This window comes from Enhydra lutris, unplaced genomic scaffold, assembly GCF_002288905.1.
Source record: "Enhydra lutris kenyoni isolate GAN:26980312 unplaced genomic scaffold, ASM228890v2 scaffoldscaffold56, whole genome shotgun sequence".
NCBI classification, from domain to species: domain Eukaryota; kingdom Metazoa; phylum Chordata; class Mammalia; order Carnivora; family Mustelidae; genus Enhydra; species Enhydra lutris.
In genome coordinates, this window is record NW_019154140.1 from 6,289,379 (window position 1) to 6,310,603 (window position 21,225).

Below are 21,225 nucleotides of genomic sequence, written 5' to 3' on the forward strand. Positions count from 1 at the left end.
GTAGCAGGAAAACTGTAGGCTTGTCTCATTCCTCCAACTCAGCTAGATAAATATCAAATATCAAATCATTCTAAATAGCCAAGTACTTGACCTGAGGACTGACAAAACGAACTGTACAACTCGAGGGAGAGGAGACCCTATCAAGGAAGGTAGAGAGTGCAGAAATGTGGTTTGGGAGAGAAACGGATCTCAGGTGCTGTGGAGTGGAGGGAGCCCTGATCCTGATCGAGAAGAACGGTGATAGAGTAGAGTGCTCAGGGACAGGCACAGCAAATCCCCAAAGTCACTGGCTTGGAAAATGAGAGCAGCTAATTTTCAGGAGTTTTTGCAGCCAGTAGGACTTGACAACTGGAGTTTTAGAGGTTCGGCTTGGCTGGGATAGAGCCCTGAGGCTGCTGCCCTGCTCCTGGGGAGAAGGCAGGCAAGCTACCTGGGGAAGAAGAAGTGATCTGAGGTTCGCCTATAGCACACGGGAAGACTGTTGACTCTTCTTGGAGCACTCTTCTTGGAGAGGTAGCATCCACAAAGACACCTTTTAAGGGACGAAAAAGCCAGCAGGTGCCATTTCCCACCCCTGCCCCCCAGCAGAGGTGCAGAGACACCTGCTGAGGGCAGCTAACCCGGCTAGTCCAGATACACTGGCTGTTTAGCCGGCTTTGCTGCAAATCCCACACCCCTGCGCTGTGGCATCACTGCCCTTCTTGGTCAAACCTGCATTCGTCCCTGTGCAGCAAGAGCCTCCACCAGAAAACCAGCTCAGGTCTCCTTTAAAGTTTAGAGTTTTAGAAGTCAGCAGGCTTGGCTAGGACAGAATGCAAAGTACACTGCACTGTTTCCAGCAAGAAAGCAACCAGGAGACACACAGCCTGGAAACAGCGACCTGAACACCTAGGAAACTGCTCTTCTAGGAGTGTTTCCCTGAGAGCAGCAAGTGGAGACCCCTCTCCGGGTACAAAGGAACCATCCCTCCAACCCCCCTTAGCATAAACCAACTTCAGTCAACAGCACAGCACCAATACTGGCTGCCTAACCTGCTTATTACACCAAGTCCCAGCCTCCTGCGCCCCAGTGGTATGGCTTTTCTCAGGCAAGTGTGCCTAAGTCCCAGCGCAGCAGGCCCTTTCCCCAGACCACCAGCAGAAACCCCCACACGCACCATGTCTACCGACCAGAGTTTTCCGCAAGGTTTCAGTTCTAGTGGTAGTAGCAGCAGCAGGTCTCATTTAACAAGCAGACCAGAGCACCCCTAGTTAAAACTTGCCATACTCTGGCCAAGGTTCAAACACTGCCCACAGCAGGCAAGAAGAACCTCTGCTGATACCTGACCTGAGGGACAGAACAGCCAAACACAGCAGCAGAGTCCACACAGCATACACCGGACACTCCTGGAGCACCACGCCCTGGACACTATATGACCTCTTCTCCAGAAAGCTAGGAAACATCACAGGCTTTTCTAAAATACAGAAGACAGAGACTCAGACAAAATGCCAACACAGGAATTCATCCCAAAAGAGAATGAGAAAAGGTCATGGCCAGAGATCTAATCAAAACAGATAAGTAATATGCCTGATGGAGAATATAAAGCAACAATCAAGGATACTCACTGGGCTTGAGAAAAGTATAGAAGACATCAGGGAGACCCTTGCCACAGAGATAAGAGTTAAAACACAATCAGAATAAAAAATGTAGTAACTGAGATTCGAAACAGACTGGATGTAATGACCCCAGAGACGGAAGATGCAGAGGAACAAATAAGTGATACAGAAGATAGAATAATGGAAAATAAAGAAGCTGAACAAAAGAAAAGAATTATGGATCACAAGAATAGACTTAGAGAACTCAGTGACTCCATCACATATAACATTCATACCGTAGGAGTCCTAGATGAAGAAAAGAGAGAAAAGGAGGCAGATTTATTTGAGTAAATAATCACTGAAAACTTTCCTAATCTGGGGAAGGAAGCAGACATCAGAACCCAGAAGGAAGCAGACATCAGAACCCAGAAGGCACAAAGAACTCCCACCAAAATCAAATGAAATAGGCCAACACCAAGACATATTGCAGTTAAATGTGCAAAACCTAGTGAGAAAGAAAAAATCCTAAAAGCAGGCAGAACAAAAGAAGCACCTAACTTGCACAGGAGACCCATAAGGCTAAGTGGAGATCTCGCCACAAAAACCTGGCAAGCCAAAAGGGAATGGAATGATAGATACATTCAACGTGCTGAACGGGAAAAACACGCAACCAAGAATATTCTATACAGCAAGGCTGTCATTCAGAATTGAAGGAGAGATTAGAGAGTTTCCCACACAAACAAAAACTAAAGGAGTTCATGACCACTAAACCAGCCTTGCAAGAGATATTAAGTGGACCTCTGAGTGGGAAAAAAAGACCAAAAGTGACAAAGACTAAAAAGTAAGAGAAAATCTCCAGAAACAACAACAGAAGTAATAAAATGACACTAAATTCATATCTATCAGTAAGTACTCTGAATGTAAATGGACTAAATGCTCCAATCAAAAGACACAGGGTGTCAGAATGCATTAAAAAAAAAAAAAAGACTCATCTATATGCGGCTTACAAGAGATTTATTTTAGACCTAAAGACACCTGATTGAAAGACTGAAAGTGAGGGGATGGACAACCATCTATCATGCAAATAGAAGTCAAAAGAAAGCTGGAATAGCAACACTTATATCAGACAAACTACATTTTACACCAAAGACTGCAATAAGAGATGAAGAAGGGCACTATATCATAATAAAGTGAACTATCCAAAAAGGAGATCTAACAACTATTAAATATTTATGGCCCCAATGTGGGAGCACCCAAAAATATAAAATAATTAATAACATAAAGGAACTCAATAATAATACAATAATAGTAGGGGACTTTAACACAGCACTTACAGCAATGGACAGATCACCTAAGCAGAAAATCAACAAGGAAACAATGGCTTTGAATGACACACAGACCAGATGGACTTAATAGATATATGCAGAACATTTCATCCTAAAGCAGCAGAATACACATTCTTTACAAGGGCACAGGGGACATTCTCCAGAACAGATCACATACTACGTCACAAATCAGGCCTCAACAAGTACAAAAAGAATGAGATCATATCATACATATTTTCTGACAACAACACTATTAACCTTGAAGTCAACCACAAGAAAACAAAGGAGCACAAATACATGAATGTTATAAACAACACCCTAGTAAAGACTGAATGGATCAACCAGGATATCACTGAAGAAATAAGAGAATACAAGGAAACAAATGAAAATGAAAACATGATGGTTCAAAAGCTTTGGGATACAGCAAAAGCGGTCCTAAAAGGGAAGTATTCAGCTATGCAGGCCTACCTTAAAAACCAAGAAAAATCTCAACTATACTACCTAATCTTACACCTAGAAAGGAGCTAGAAAAAGAACAACAAACAAAGCTTAAAGCCAGCAGAAGAAGGGAAATAATAAAGATCAGAGAAGAAATAAATGATACAGAAACAACAACAAAAACAGTAGAACAGATCAATGAAACCAGGAGCTGGTTCTTTGAAAGAATTAATAAAATCAATAAACCCCTGGCCAGACTTATCAAAAAAGAAAAGAGAAAGGACCCAAATAAATAAAATCACAAAAGAGCAAGGAGACATTAACAAGCAAGACCACAGAAATACAATTATAAGAGAACATTATGAAAACTTACATGCCAACAAATTGGACAACCGGGAAGAAATGGGTAAATTTCACAGAAACATATAAACTACCAAAACTGAAACAGGAAGAAACAAAAAACTTGAACAGACTGATAACCAGCAAAGAAACAGAATCAATAATGAAAAATCTCCCAACAAAAGTCCAGGACCAGACAGCTTCCCAGGGGAATTCTACCAAACATATAAAGAAGAGTTAATACCTACTCTTCTCAAACTCTTCCAAAAAAATAGCAATGGAAGGAAAACTTCCAAATTCATTCTACGAACCCAGCATTACCCTGATTCCAAAACCAAAAAGTCCACTAAAAAAGAGAACTACAGGCCAACAACCCTGAAGAATATGGATGCAAAAATTCTCAACAAAATACTAGCAAATCAAATCTAACAGTACATTAAAAGAGTCACTCACCACAACCAAGTGGGATTTATTCCTAGGCTGCAAATATTTCCGTATTTGCAAATCAATCAACATGATATACCACATTAATAAAAGAAAGGATAAGAAACATATGATCCTCTCAATAGATGCAGAAAAACATTTGACAAAGCACAACATCCATTCATAATAAAATCCCTCAACAAAGTGAGAACAGAGGAAACATACCTCAACATCACAAAGGCCATCTATGAAAAACCCACAGCTAACATCCTCCATGGGAAAACACTGAGAGCTTTTCCTCTACAGTCAGGAAGAAGTCAGGGATGTTCACTCTCACCAGTTATGTAACATAGTACTAGAAGTCCTAGCCTCAACAATCAAGACTACAAAAAGAAATAAACAGGATCCAAATCAGCAAGGAAGAAGGCAAACATTCACTTATGCATATGACATGATACACTATATAGAAAACCTAAACAACTCTACCAAAAAATTGCTAGAACTGACACACAATTTCAGTAAAGTTACAGGATACAAAATCAATGTACAGAATACTGTTGCATTTCCATACATCAATAATGAAGCAGCAGAAAGAGAAATCAAGAAATTAATCGCATTTACAATTGCACCAAAAACCATAAGGTACCTGGGAATAAACCTAACCAAAGAGGTGAAAGATCTGTACTCTGAAAACTGTTGAACACTTAAGAAAGAAACTGAAGAGGACACAAAGAAGGGAAAAACATTCTACACTCATGGATTGGAAAAACAAATATTGTTAAAATGTCTACACCACCCAAAGCAATTCACACATTTAACACAATCCCTATCAAAATACCAACAGCATTTTTCACAGAGCTAAAACAAACAATCCTAAAATCTGTATGGAATCACAAAAGACCCCAAACAGCCAAGGAAATCTTGAAAAAGAACAATAAGGCTGGAGGCATCACAATTCCAGACTTCAAGCTATATTTCAAAGCTATAGTCTTCAAGACAGTATGACACTGGCATAAAAACAGTCATATAGATCAATGTAATAGAATAGAAAACCCAGAAATGGATCCACAATTCTATGGTCAATTAATCTCTGACAAGCCAGGAAAGAATATCCAATGGAAAAAGATAGTCTCTTCAATAAATGGTGTTGGGAAAATGGGACAGTAACATGAAAAAAAAAAAAAAAAAGAAAGAAACTGGACCACTTTCTTACACCATACACAAAAATAAAAGTCAAAATGGACAAAAGACCTAAATGTGAGACAGGAAACCATCAAATGCCTAGAGGAGAACACACGCAGTAACCTCTCTGACATTGGCTGTAGCAACTTCTTACTAGATATGTCTCCAGAGGCAAGCAAAACAAAAGCAAAAATAAACTACAGGGACTTCATCAAAATAAAAAGCTTCTGCACAGCAAAGGAGGCCATCAACAAAACTAAAAGGCAACCCAAAGAATGGGAGAAGATATTTGCAAATGACACATCTGATAAAGGATTGGTATCCAAAAATCTATAAAGAACTTATAAAACTCATAAAGCACATAATCCAGTTAAGAAATGGGCAGAAGATATGAGTAGACATTTTGCCAAAGAAGACATACAAATGGCCAATAGACACATGACAAGATGCTCAACATCACTCATCATCACACATTAAAACTACAATGAGGTATTGCCTCATACCTGTCAGAATGGCTAAAATTAACAACACAGGAAATAACAGGTATTGGTTGAGGATGGGCAGAAAAGGGAACACTCTTACTCTGACAGTGGGAATGCAAACTGGTGCAGGTACTCTGGAAAACAGTATGGAGGTTCCTCAAAAAGTTAAAAACAGAACTACCCTACATTCCAGCAACTGCAGTATTAGCTAGTTACCTAAAGGTTACAAAAATACTGATTCAAAGGGTACATGCACCCCGATGCTTATAGCATACCAACAATAGCCAAATTATGGAAAGAGTCCAAAAGTCTACAGTAAAATGGGTAAAGAAGATGTAGTATATACACAACAGAATATTACTCACCCCTCAAGAATGAAACCTTGCCATTTGCAATGATGCAAGTGGAGCTAGAGTGTATTATGCTAAACAAAATCAGTCAGAGAAAGACAAATACCACAGGACTTCACTCATGTGGAATTCAAGAAACAACACAAATGAATATGGGCCGGGGGGCGGGGGGGAACAAACCAAGAAGCAGACTCTTAACTATAGACACAAACTGAGGTTTACTGGAGAGGAGGTAGGCGAGGGAATGGGTTAAGTGATGGATATTAAGGAGGGCACTTGTGATAAGCACTGAATCTTGCATCTAAGCAATTAATCACTAAATTTTACACCTGAAACTAGTATTACACTATGTGTTAACTGGAACTTAAATAACAATTTGGAGGGGAAAAAAATGAAGATTCTACCTCCATTTTCAAGGAAAGAAGAAATAATCTTTTTATGATTTATGATTCCCAAATGCTAGTCTGCAGGCAAGTTCCAGAATTTGGGACAAGTTTTTACTACGTTATGATGAAAACTGGGAAAAGACAGGCCATACAGTAAATTCTTAAAATGTCAAATGATTTCATTAAAAGACCTTTCCAGGGGCACCTGGGTGGCTCAGTCATTAAACATCTGCCGTCAGCTTAGGTCATGATCCCAGGGTCCGGGGATCAAGCCCCACTTTGGGCTGCCTGCTCGGCGGGAAGCCTGCTTCTTCCTCTCCCACTCTCCCTGCTATTGTTCCCTCTCTCGCTGTGTCTCTGTCTGTCAAATAAATAAATAAAATCTTTTTAAAAAATAAAAATAAAAAATAATACTGCCAAACAGCCTTTTGTTCAAGAAATTATAATGACAGCAAATGACCATATGTTTGTTTTACTAGGCTTAGTTATGAGAATAAAAAGTAACACTAAAAAAAGACAGAGAAGAAATATGCATCTAAGGTTCCTTCATGACTTTTCACGGCTTAGTAACTCAGGCCTTTTTATCGCTCAATATTATGTCACTGCCTGGACGTCTGAAAGATTTTTAAAAAAATCAGCCTCCATACACAGTTAAAAGAGTCACACACATTATGGGAATCCCTTACTTTTTCAACCTAAAGTATGCTGACGCTCTGTTTGTTGGCAACACAGGATTATACGGATCAGCATCCATGCCTTTGGTGTAGCATTCAATTGCTTCATCATAGTTTCCTTGTTTGAAGTATTTATTGCCCTGAAAAAGCATATGGGATCAGATATATACCGGCAGAGAATTGCAGAACCATTTTCTTTCAATATTATGCATCTCTTTCTAACTCATTAGCTCTGTGTTCAAGGATAATAGGTAAGAAAAAAAATTAAGCAGAATGGTCTTTCAACAAATGCTGAAATTCACTAGTCACTGTATGAGCATAAGGCAAAAAAGCCTTGGCAGAAAAATGAGTAACATACCTAGCATTATGCACTTTTGATTTGACAATAACCCACAGAAATGTAACAAAAGAAAGACATCAAGATGAGGTTTAATCTGTAAGGAATTCCACCTTCTTGAAAAGCAATATAGTTTTATAATGAGGCTTTCTAAAGAGAGATGTTTAACATTTCTAAAAAGTAACCAAAGATGACCTGTGATATGGAGGAGTGGAATTTAATATTCATGTCAAGATTCACACTCTGATTTTAAGTTACTTTAGTCTACTACCAAAAAAAAAAAAAAAAAAACCTAAAAGGACTCGTACAGTCCATGCATTTTACATATAATTCATTTAACATTCATAACAATCCACTGAAGTTTAGTAATACTATTAATCTTATTTTTACAGTTAAGAAAACTGAAGTACAGGTAATTAAAGAACTTGTCACAGGATCTGAACCCATACAATCTGGTTTCAAAGCATATACTCATAACCAGCAAGTTATACTGCCTCTTGATATAGATACAGCCAGTAACAAGTTTGAACACCCCCTAAACTACATTGAAGAGATATTGAGATCCACATAATTTTCTACATATCCTGCTTACATGAAGGAAACAATGCTAGCCTAAGGAATACCTTTTCTTTTAGAGCAAGAGCCTTTTGTGAATCTATGTGAATCCCATCTTCTTCTGACTCTGATTCTTGAGACACAGAATCATGGGTATTTTCTTCTTTATCAAGCTCATCAAGGATACTGTCCTGAAATTATAAGTAGAACAGTGCTCATAATTACATGACCATTAAAAAAAGAAAAAGTAGACTCAACAGAACTTAGGTTGTAATGATCTAAGGACCTGAAGGCCTACAGTTGCTTTCAATCCAAGTAGCCTCTAATTGTTAGGATTATCTCCAGAGAAAAATGTACCCTTGTTTAGAAAACCAAGATCCAGGGGCACCTGGGTGGCTCAGTGGGTTAAGCCGCTGCCTTCGGCTCAGGTCATGATCTCAGGGTCCTGGGATCGAGTCCCACATCGGGCTCTCTGCTCAGCAAGGAGCCTGCTTCCCTCTCTCTCTCTCTCTGCCTGCCTCTCTGCCTACTTGTGATCTATCTCTGTCAAATAAATAAATAAAATCTTTAAAAAAAAAAAAGAAAAAAGAAAAAGAAAACCAAGATCCAAACCACTTGAAGAATCTAGCTTTGAAGTCATGAAGTAATATCTAAGTCAACAGAGTCTATACCACCCCTAAATTACAAACTATTGGTAGTGAGGTATTTATGGCTTGACATACACAAAGTTTGGAAATAACCCCAAACTAATGTAATAAAGAACCAATAGCCAAGAAAGGGTTTTTACTAAAAACCTTTTTTCTTCCTTATTCTCAAAACATGAAAAACTACCTGTAAAGCACATTAACTCCTAATCGTCACAAAAACCTATGAGGTAAGTATAATTCCCCATGTTTTTTTTTACTGAAAGGAACCAAGACTCAGAGGTTTGTTAACTCAAGAACACTCGGCTAATGAGTGGCCAAGTCAGGATTTGAATCGAGACAAATCTGCATCCTCTGAAGAGCTCTCAGTGACTATGTTATATTGTCTCTCAATGAATTCCAAAATTCCAGCTGACTCTATCAAAGAAAATACATAATATACTAATCCAACAATTCCCAATCTCTTTTGGATCACCTATTCCTCTCATGGTAATGAATCATCTCATAAACCCCATCAGGATTTTTAAATCATGTTTATCATATATAATAAAAGAATGGTTTTTAGTAAGAGACTTTAAAACCAGTAAGTGTTAAAAAGTTCATTAAAACTCATTTAAACAAAAACCTTGATTATATAAACAAAATTTCTTGCATTTAATACCATACTATTTCATGTCAAAAAACCCCAAATCATTGGTAAACTGAAAAATAAAATAAAATCTATGCTTAGTTTCACTGAATGAACATTAAGAGACTGAAACTCAGCTAAGTGTTTTAGCATGAAGATTCTACAAATCCCACCAGCCTCCCGACATTAAAGAGCCAAGATTACCTAACGCTGTTATGCTTGCATGTGTAGACCACTAGCAGCAGCAGCACACTAAAGCAGCTGCTCAGATCTCAACTCGAGTGGAAAGGTAAGTAAACACCTACATCTTGTATAGATAAACGAAAATGACGTCAAGCAATGCAGTACATCATGATGGCAATGGCCACACAAAGGAGTTCAATCGATATCTGTTGAATGAGTAAATGACTGTGTAGAAAGCACCTCTCTCAGAAATGATCTAAGGACGATGGCTCTCAGGAAAAAGCATTATAGGAAGATACCACCTTAAGAAAAGGAAAAAGCTATATAATGAGGGATAAGGTCACCAAAAAATGAAGGTAGACTACATAATACTCAGCAGAAAAAATATGTTCAGAAAGTATCATTTCCCACAGCAATAAATCCAAGACTAAAATCATACTTCTCTTACATTGCAACAATACTGAAGCAGATGGCAAACTATTTAGTTAGTAGTCCCAGCTCTAACTTAAGTCAATTAGCCTTGGCTTCATTAAGAAAAATACAACTCATCTGGAAAACTTTGAGCAGTGTCTTCTAAAACTAAATATATATATAAACTATGACCTGGCAAATTCCCTCCCGGGTGCTTACATCCATCAAAAGACAAAGAATGTTCATAGCAGGTTTATTCATAATAGCCCCAAACTGGAAACAACCCAAATGTATGTTAATAGGAGAATGAATACACAAATTGTGATATATTCACACAATGGAATTCCAATCAGCAAGGAAAAAGAACAAATTATTGCTACTTAATAATATGAATCAATCTCAGACAATGCTAGCAAACAAAACCAAACACAAAAGAGTGCATACTGTATGATACATTTATATGAAATTCCAAAACTGACAAAACTGATCTATGAGAGATCACAATAGTGGCTACCTTTGGGAGGTAATCAAATGAAAAGGAAGGCTTCTGGGATGCTGGAAATGTCTTCTATCTTGATGCGGATGGTGGATTCTCAGGTATATACAGGAGAAAAAAATTCAGGAAGCTATACACTTAAGATTTTTGCACTTTACTGTATGTGTTTAAGAACCTCAAATAAAAATTTTAAAACAGAAAAGTCCAAATAAACATAAAAATCAGAAGAGTGGTTAGCTATGGGAGTAGAAGGAAGAAAAGATGGGATGGGGATGCACTATTTTTGAACTCTGAATGCAATGGTGGTTACCCAAATCTACATGTCAAAAAATGGCATCGAACTGTACATATACTGTACCATTATCAATTTCCTGGTTTTGACACTATACCATAATTAACGAAGATATAACCACTGGGGTAAACTGGGCGGGGAGTATGCTGGACCTCCACGTACTATTTTTGCAAAAACAAAAAAGAAAGAAAAAATAGAAAAAAAAGAAAGGAATCCTGGCTGTTTTAGCCAACTCACTGAAAGAGGGCTTCAGGAGAAAAAATAATCTAGTTAACTGAAAAGCACTGTAATTAAATTTGGATTCACATAAAATAATCTTTAAGTGAAAGACACAAAGGTAAGAACTTTATTTTTCATTTAACCCATCACTCTTAGCTAACTCCAAGACAATTTTATTCAAATACTAAGAAGCACATAAGGAGATTAACTCACCACATCAAGTTTTGCCCATGCCTCATAATCATAAGATTTTATCCTGTTTTTTGTGTTTTCATCTTTGGTTTTTTTAGAAGACTCTTTAGGCTTGCCTTTCTTCTTTTTCCTAAAATTCCCATTTCGAATAGGAGGTAAATTCTAGGGATGGGAAAAAAAATAAACACACAATGTTTGAGCACTGCTTTACTATTACTTTTCTGTATAACTACCAATGTTTTTTGTTGTTGTTGTTTTTTAAGATTTTTATTTATTTATTTGACAGACAGAGATCACAGTAGGCAGAGAGGCAGGCAGAGAGAGAGAGAGAGAGGAGGAAGCAGGCTCCCTGCGGAGCAGAGAGCCCAATGCAGGGCTGAGCCGAAGGCAGAGGCTTTAACCCACTGAGCCACCCAGGTGCCCCTATAACTACCAATGTTTAAAATTCTCACTAAATTATATTTTCAAGAAGTACTTTTATTTTTTAAGGGCTTAAATATACCAGTTTACCATCTTCACTTAATTCATGCTTGAAAAGTTTAATTCATTCTTTGACAAATGTTGAATATTGTTTAGTCACAAGGAAAGTATTATCTAGAAATTTTAATTATACATTTAATTTGCAAACCTAAATTCACACTTCCAAAACTGCCTGATTTTCAGCCTTACTACAATGAATTAGCAGCAGTGCAAAAGCAAATTGAACTGCCTCTACATCATCAGTATGAAAAAATTATCCATATTTAAATGCAGTCTTAAGAAAAACGTTTGGGGGCGCCTGGGTGGCTCAGTGGGTTAAGCCGCTGCCTTTGGCTCAGGTCATGGTCTTGGGGTCCCGGGATCGAGTCCCGCATCGGACTCTCTGCTCAGCAGGGAGCCTGCTTCTCTCTCTCTCTCTCTCTCTCTCTCTCTCTCTCTCTCTCTGCCTCCCTCTCTGTCTACTTGTGATCTCTCTGTCAAATAAATATTTAAAAAAAAAAAAGAAAAACATTTGGTTGAACCTACGTAAGTAATCTACATGTTATGTTAATACTGTATGTTAAGATATCATTAAATATATAACTATACATGATCTGTATCATATATATACTTAAATATCAAATTAAGAATTATCACATGGACTTCCTTTCTGTAACTATTGGTAAGCCTTAAAATGTCTTAATAGAGTTAATACAATTATTACAAAGACTTAAGAAGCAGAATTTTTCAAAATGTTGACAGCTGGCAAATCACTTCAGTTTCAGTATTTTCAGAACATTTTAAAAGGTTGTGCTTTATTTTAAATTAAATAGTTTTGCTGGATTCTGAAGTAGGACTTGATTAAGAAACTTACCTCTTCAGGAACACCATTCTGTCTTCTTAGTTCCATATCCTTCTGTTTAATATCTTTTTCCCAGTTTTCTAAATCCCTCATAAAGTCCTGTAATTCTTCTGCATTTTGTTTCACTTGTAGCTGTAATTCAATTGCTTTATTTGTCGAAGTCATTGTGGCCTGCAGAGTTTTGGCCAACCAATCTCTGACATGAATGAAAAGAATTATTTGTTTTTGAAGCATAGCTAATTAATGAGTTTTTACCACTTCATAAATGGCAAAAACACATGCATGGGGGGGGAGCCTAAAGTGATGATGAAGAAAGAAAACATCAGTTTATTATTTAAATGAGTCAATGTTTGCTGAATGAACAAATGGAAAATAAACAGACAAGTCTGGGCATCACTGCAATGCAGTATCAATGAAAGGCAATGAGGGGGAAATCCGTGAAATTTGCAAGTAGCCTATGGTAGCAGACTCTGCTCATCTCCCGTTTATAAATTAATCCGAATTATCTCCTTTACTCCTTTTCAAAATTTATTCAACTTCTGCTATGTGACAGGCCATGTAAAAGCAAGTAAGAGGGGGAGAGAAACCATAAGAGACTCTCGATCTCAGGAAACAGACTGGGGGTGTCTGGAGGGGTGGGGGTGGGAGGGAAGGTGTGGCTGGGTGATGGACATTGGGGAGGGTATGTGCTATGGTGAGTGCTGTGAATTGTGTAGGACTGATGAAACAAATAATACTTATATGTTTAAAACACACACTCACACACAAGTAAGACAAGGTCCCAGGTCTAGTGGAGAAGGAAACAAAATAATCAAGTACTGAGCCACAAAATATTATGCTAGACAGGGTTTTTCAGCCTTTGGACTACTGACATTTTGGGCCAGATTAATTCTTTGTGGTAGAGGGTCTGTCCTATGCACTGTAAGATAGTTGGCAACACCCCTGGCGTGTTCCAACTACGTGGCAGTATTCTTCCTCCCCTCCAGACTGTGACCATCAAAAATGTCTCCAGACATTGTCAAATGTGACCTAGAAGGCATATTAACTCCTGGTTGAGAACAAATGTGCTAGAGGCACATACAGATGCTGTGGGGCTGACCACAAATGACAGACATAAATCAGATGGTGGAAAGGGAGGTGGGTTCCAGGAAAGAGTCTCCAGAGGTGCTATAACTAGCCAAGTTTCAAAGTGGCCAGCCAAAGTGATTAACCATGGAGGAGTGGGCAGGCAGACCAAAGGACTAAGAAAGAGATGATGAAGAGATGGCTGAGGTGGCTATGGACAGATCTCAAGATGCCAGGCCGTGAGGTCTGAAAGCTATGAAAAGTATCCTGGAGGTAAAATAAAAAGTACCTGATGACTGATTCAGTTGAGGAGCGGGGGACCAGAGAAGGACCTAACCAGTCTTAGATGCCCACCGTGGAAGCCTGGAGAAATTAGTAGTGCTATTTGAGTCAGAGTCACAATTTTAAAAAGAAAAGAGGGGAGCACCTGGCCGGCTCAGTCAGTCAGGTGAAAGTGCCACTCTTAATCTGGGGTTATGAGTTCAAGCCCCAGGTTGGGCATAGAGATTACTTAAAAAAAAAAAACAAAACACCTTTTTTTTTTTTAAAGGAAAGAAAAAGAGGTTTCAGAATTGGAGGACAAGAAGAAAGACAAATATTGCAGTTTGGGGTATGCTGAATTGGGTACTTATGGGACATGAGGACGACATATCCAGTAGATAGTTACATAGGATAGAGATATAAATTTATAAATTTGGGTGTCAGTAGCATAAAGGTGGAAATTACAATCAGGGATATGGACCTGCTTCATCACTGTGACTACTGGGTTGGGTGGGGAAGGGGTGGAGCCTGCAAAACACTACCATTTAGTGAACAAACTGAGGAGGAGATGCCAATACAGGAAAACTAGGCAGCAACATCTAGAGAGCTTGGAGGAAAACTTGCAGCATACTGCCACAGAAAAGAATTTCCAAAAAAGAGTTCTCACTTTGAACAAAGGCTGGCAATGCCTAATGACACATAGGTAGCATAAGGGGAAAGAAGGTGCACTGTACGTAGACATATAAAGATTTATTGAGAGTTTCGATGAGATTTAAGAAAAGGATGGACATAAAATGAGCTATGGAGTAAATGAGATTATATGGGGATTAGCATAATTCTGTCTTTAATAATCTAAGATTACTCACGAGTAGAGTCTGGCAGAAGAGGACGAAGAGAATCAAGGTAAAAGAAGATCTAGGAAAAGGGATGACTGATAGGGGAAAGTCCGCAAAAAGGTGGGAAGGGACTCAACGCTTAAGAGGAGTGGGGGAGTAGCACGGGAGAGAGAGCGGAAATTAGAAACATCACTTTCCTAATGGTTGCAAATGCAGATAGGTCTTCTGAACCCTTGCTTTGACTTACAACCTAACTTTAACCTTCTTTTCAGAAAGTGCCCAAGTTTGATCACACATGTGTATCTCAATAAACGAAATCAGTGAAGTACTTTGCTGGGAACTCAAAAATAGGAATAAACGCAGCAAGCCCCTAAGATGCTGCAAAGGGTCGAACCCCTTTTCCATTTCACTCATCACCTCTTCTGCTCCCAAAGGTACAACTGGTCCCACGGAACCTACGACGGAGATGGAGTCCGAGCAGGGAACCAGAAACTTCCAGTGCCGGGGGGTATCGCTTTCACTCTGGGTATCCGGGCGAACACAGCACCCCCACGCCGAAAGGGGGCGGGCGCCCCGCAGTTCTCCAAGAAGGGTGGATCTGCGATCGAATCACCGCCAATCGGCCCAATACCCCGGGCAGCCGGAGTGGAGGGACGGTCGGCGGAGCAGATCCTCCATACCTGGGTGCGCAGGGCGAGCCCCTTCCGGAACGGAACGCTCACCCGGGACGCCGCTACCCTGGACACCGCCGTGCCGCCGCGTCCTCGCCTCCCCGTTCACGCCCTCCTACCCTCGCCTCCCCCGGGGACTACGGCCGCGCGCCCTCTTTGCGCCAGGCCACCCCCAAAGCCTCGACGGCTACTGCAGCCAGCGATAAAGGTAAAGCCGGCTCACCTCACTAGGCCGTTACTGTCCACAGGTTCGGACCGCAGGCCCGCAGCGTCTCACGCCGAACCCCGCCTTCCCGAGCTTTCCCACAAGTCCCCGCGTGCCCTCGCCCCGCCCCTTGGCGTCCGGGCGGAGCGTGCGCAGAAGGGCAGATAAGGTGCTCCCCTCTTCTGGGGGAACAATTAGAGAATTGACAGGTGTATTAAAGCCAAATCTGATGCCTTGCCTGCTTCCAATATGGCTAAACTTCACAGGAGACAACCCAAAGCTGCAGAGTCATCGTGACTCGTTCTGATTTCCAAAATAATAACGCCTTGAGTGTTAACTAGGAATCCCCTCAGAACAATTTTGGCCCGAATAATTTCCTTGGGGGTCGTTTCTCTAGGTCACGACCTTTGTAAGCATGATCATCTCAGAAAGGTACTGTTTCAAACAGACTGTGTAATCTTGGAACTCTGACAATTATGAAGGTTTTTTTTTTCTTTTCCTTTAAGTACTTGGCAAATCAGTTCTTCTGTCTCTTTTCCCCTTTGCAAGTAAACTCTCCTTTTTCTAAGTGTATCTACATCTGAGTCTTTCTTGGACGTGTGTCAGTATTAAGGTCTGTCTTTAGAAATGCCCTGGCTTACAAAGAAGAAAGAATGTGAAGTTTTTAGTGCTTCTTGCTTCTGCTTACCGTATGAGTGAGCTTTCTTTCCTTTTCATGACAACGCTAAAATTGTAAAATAGGGCGCCTGGGTGGCTCAGTTAGTTAAGCAACTGCCTTTGGCTCAGGTCATGATCCTGGAGTCCTGGGATCGTGTCCCACATCAGGCTCCCTGCTTGGAGGGGAATCTGCTTCTTCCTCTGATCTCTCCCCTCTCATGTTCTCTATCTCTCTCTCAAATAAATAAATAAAATCTTTACCAAAAAAAAAAAAAAAACTGTAAAACAAAAACAATGTCAACAGTCCATGAAAACAAACAGAAGCAAACAAACCTGTCAGTTTGAAACAATTCGATGATCTCAAACATTAGCCCCAAAATCCAGTTCAGTGACTCTCAGTCTTGGCTGAACTTTGGAATCATCTATGTGACATCAAAAAAATAAAATAAAATAAAATAGGAGCACCTGGGCAACTCAGTCCATTAAGGCTCCTGCCTCTGTTTTCAGCTCAGGTCATGACCTTGGGGTCCTGGGATGGAGCCCCAGTTAGGCCCCATGCTCAGCAGGGAGTCTGCTTGGGATTCTCTCTCTCTCCCTCTGCCTTTCCCTCCTGCATGCTTTCCTTCTCTCTCTCTCTCTCTCTCTCTCTCTCTCGCCAAGATAAATAAATAAATCTTTTAAAAAAATACTGATGTCTAGGTTTTGTCCCTAAAGATTCTGATTTCATTAGTGCAGCGTAGGCACCATTAATTTTAAAGCACAAAGATACAACTGTGCCTTTGAAGCTGGGAATCACTAATCCAGTTAATGGTCAATGAAAAAACACCCTGGGGTCCTCTCTTACAAGGGCATATTATTAGGTCATCTTTCCAACTATAAAATTATACGGTATCTTTGTATTTTAACATCATAGTAGTCAAATCATTAGGTATATGAAGCATAGGAATGCCTTTTTTGGTTTTGTGTTGGAAAACTGAATTTTCAGAGTTATTTTGTGTTTTAAAATTAATAATAATTTTAAAACAGGTATTTACGGATGTTCTTAACAAAAGCAACTGTATTTTTTTTTAAGGATTTTATTTATTTATTTGAGGGAGAATGAGTGAGAGAGAGCATGAGAGAGGAGAAGATCAGAGGGAGAAGCAGACTCCCCAGGGAACTGGGAGCCCGATGTGGGACTCGATCCTGGAAGTCCAGGATCATGACCTGAGCCGAAGGCAGTTGCTCAACCAACTGAGCCACCCAAGAGCCCGCAACTGTATTTTTTTTTTTTTTTTAAATGAATTCTGTCAGAGTCAGTTGAGATGAGAGAGAAGGGGGCAGCCAGCTGCTCTGGTAAGACCTCATAGACGCTTGGGTGAATCCTCCCTTCTCTGTCTCCCTCTTAAATCACATAATAGATAGTTTCTTAGTGAGTTCAGAAGCAAAGTGAAAGGACCAGTTGAATGGTCTTGATGGCCATTGTTACTTAATTCTGAGACTTGCATTGTTCTAAAAAAAAAAAAAAAAAACCAAAAAACAAAAACTATGCTTCGATGATAGCCTTCGCTCTTGTGAGCTCAGACACGGGCCATTCTTTTCTGGATTACAGACCTTCCCACTTCCGTTGACACATCTTCAAATAGTTCTCACCAAGATTGATAAATTGTGCCTTTCTTTTATGTCTCTTTTATTAATTTCTTCTCTTAGTGTGAATAAACTCCAGTCATCTCATTTGCATTTATTGTTAGTATCTCTATAGTCACTGTTGAAAATATATGTCTTCTCAGAGTGGAAATATATGTGAATGATATCATCGCAAGAGTAAATTGCTACAATTAATGATTCTGAATGATGTTAATTTTGTGTTAATGTCCCAAACAATTATTGAGATCTTTCAAGCAGCTAAATAAGGGAACATTTTGGCAGTTAATATGAATCTTAAGAAAGGGAATATGAGCTAAGTAGCTTTATTTAGCAAGAACATTTATGTACCTTGGGACTTCCTGTTACAAACTGTGTGAGGTTTGATTGCATGTAAGATAAACCCCAGTATAAGAGTGGCTTCAACGTGAAAGAATAATATTTCTTTTTCAAGTAAAAGAAGACTGACTATAAGTAGTCCAGGGTTGGTATGATCATTCCAGGGTCAGACCCAGGCCCCTTCTACCTTGCTGTTCCCACCATCTTCAGTACCTGGCTTCCCTGGTGGCTGGATGCTCGAGCTCCCACCAATCTTGTCTTCAATCCAGAAAGCAGGAGGGGGCAGAGTAGGATGTAAGTTGTCTGTAATGTACCCCCTGGCCTTTAAGAACTCCCTTTTGCCTGCCACTGGCCAGGATTTAGACACATGGCCACTCCTGGTTGCAGGGGAGGTTTTTACTCTTGGAAGTCATGGTGCTCATCCGAAAACTAAGAATTCAATGATTAAGGGAAAACAAGAGGAGAGCAGGTATTGAAGGGAAACCAGTCACTTCGACCACAGGCCTTCATAAGTATTCTTTGGAAGTTTCCTTCTGTTCTTGTGTTTACTGAGAGTTTTTATTATGAATGGGTGTTGGACTTTTGTCAAAGGCTTTTTCTGCATTTATTGATATGATTGTGCAGTTTCTTGTTTTTAGTCTGTTGATGTGCTAGATGACATTAATTGATTTTTGCATAGCGAGCCAGCTTTGCAGACCTAGCATAAATCCCACTTGGCTGGGGTACGTGATTCTTTTTATACCTTTTTGGATGCTATTTACCAAAATTTTGTTGAGGATTTTTTCATCTATGTTCATGAGATCTATTGGTCTGTAGTTTTCTTTTCTTGTAATACCTTTGTCTAGTTTCAGTATTAGCATAATACTGACCTAATAAAATTAGTTACGAAGCATTCCCTCTTTTTCTATCCTCTAAAAGAGATTGTAGAAAATTGGTTAAATTTCTTCCTAACTATTTGGTAGAATTTACCAGGGAACCCATCTGGGACTGGTGTTTTCTCTTTTAGAAGGTTATTAATATTACTTATTTCTTTAATAGATATAGGCCTATCCAGATCATCTATTTCCTCTTGTGTCATTCAAGGAATTCATTCATCTAGGTTATCAAGTTTATGAGCATAGAGTTGTTCACAGTATTCTTTTATTATCCTGTTAACTGCCATAGAGTCTGCAGTGCTGTTCTTCTTTCATTCTGATGTAAGTAATTTGTATCCTCTCTTGTTTTCTTAGTTAGCTTGACTAGAGGCATATCAACTTTATTCATCTTTTCAAAGAACTAGTTTTTACTTTCGTTCATTTTCTCTATTGATTTCCTGTTTTCAACTTCATTCATTTCTGCTCTTATTCTTATTATTTCTTTTCTTCTACTTAGGTTTTATTTTTCTCTGCTTTTTCTAGTTTCCTAAGGTAGAAACTTAGATGATTGATTTTAGATTCTTCTCCTTTTCTAATATATACATTCAGTGCTATAAATTTTCCTCTAAACAATGTATATCACAAATTTTGATAAGTTATATTTTAATTTTCATTTAGTTCAAAATATATTAAAATTTGTCTTGAGATTTTTTTCCTTGACTCATGTTATTTAGAAGTGTATTGTTTAATGTCCACGTATTTTATGGTTTTCCAATTATCTTTTGTTACTGATGTCTAGTTTAACTCCATTGTGAGCTGAGAGCAGACATTATAGGATTCTATTCTTTGGAATTTGTTAAGGGGTATTTTGTGGCCCAGAATGTGGTCTATCTTGGTGAATGATCCATATGACTTTGAGAAAAATGTGCAATCTATCTTATTCAATGAAATAGTCTACAAATGTCAATTATATTCAGTTGATTGATGATGTGGCTGAGTTTAACTGTATCCTTACTGATTTTCTGCCTACCGGATCCATTTCTGAGAAAAGGATATTGGCATCTCCAACTATGATAGCGGATTCATCTATTTCTTCTTTCTGTTTTATCAGTTTTTGTCTCATGTAGTTTCATGCTGTGCTGTTAGGTGCATACACATTAAGAATTGTTACATCTTCTTGGACAGTTGACCCATTTAACATTATGTAATGCCCTTCTTCTTCCCTGATAACTTTCCTTACTTTGAAGTCTGGTCTGTATGAAATTGAAGCTCTACCTGCTTTCTTTTGATTAGTGCTAGCATGGTGTGTTTTTCTCTGTCCATTTACTTTTCATCTATGTGTGTCTTTATATTTAAAGTGTGTTTCTTATAGACAGCATATAGTCGGTTCTTGGTTTTGATCCACTATGACAATCTCTTTTTCATTTTTTGCATTTAGACCATTGACATTCAAAGTAACTATTGAGATAGTTGAATTAATATCTGTCATACTCATTACTATTTTCTATTTGTTGCCCTAGGTCTTTGTTCCTATTTTTGTCTTCCCTTCTTTTTCTGGCTTTTCTGTTTTTAATTGAGGATTTCATATGATTCCTTTTTTCTCCTTTCTTAGCAAATCCGTTATACTTTTTACTTTTTTTAGTCATTGCCCTAGAGTTTGCAATACACATTTACAACATCAGTCCATGTCCACTTTCAGATAACACTCTACCACATCAAGGGTAATGTGAGTGTCTTATAATAACAAAATAATCCTAATTCCTCTCTCTCATCCCTTGTACCTGCTATTCATTTCACTTATATATGAGAATAAATATATATGTATATGTCCATAATACATATTAGTATACAACTCTGTGCTTAGCACAGAGCCTGATGCAGGGTTCAATCTCATGACCCCAAGATCGTGACCTGAGCTGAAATCAAGAGTTGGACATTCAACTAACTGAGCCACCCAGGGGCCCTCTTTTAACATTTTAAATATTTCGTGCCATTCTCTTCTTGCTTGCATGGTTTATGAGGAGAAGTCAGATGTATTTCTTTTCTTTGCTCCTCTGTAGGTAAGATTTCCCCCCACACACACAACTCTGGCTTCTTTCACAATTATTCTTTATCTTTGATTTTCAGTAATTTGAAAATGATACATCAAAATATAGTGGGGTTTTTTGACATTTATTCTGCTTGGTGTTTTTCGAGCTTCCTGGATCTCTGGTTTGATGTCTGACATTAATTTGGGGAAATTCTCAGTCATCATCGTTTCAAA

The 21,225-nt window shown here is 38.9% G+C and overlaps 1 protein-coding gene across 2 annotated transcripts in view; it reads right to left on the minus strand.

Annotated features, from left to right (window-relative positions):
- Positions 1-15,592, minus strand: part of LOC111157979 (RNA polymerase II associated protein 3) — a 41,034-nt gene extending 25,442 nt beyond the window's left edge. The window contains exons 1-5 of one of the 2 annotated variants that reach the window (XM_022519752.1): positions 15,508-15,592; positions 12,464-12,647; positions 11,152-11,292; positions 8,134-8,256; positions 7,186-7,313 (exon numbers count right to left, since the gene is read on the minus strand). In XM_022519752.1, coding sequence (XP_022375460.1) covers positions 7,186-7,313; positions 8,134-8,256; positions 11,152-11,292; positions 12,464-12,616 — 545 coding nt within the window. In that variant the 5' untranslated portion in view covers positions 12,617-12,647; positions 15,508-15,592. The remainder of the gene's footprint in view (positions 1-7,185; positions 7,314-8,133; positions 8,257-11,151; positions 11,293-12,463; positions 12,648-15,507) is intronic. The other variant, XM_022519753.1, reaches the window with a different exon arrangement.
- Positions 15,593-21,225: the final 5,633 nt, after the last annotated feature.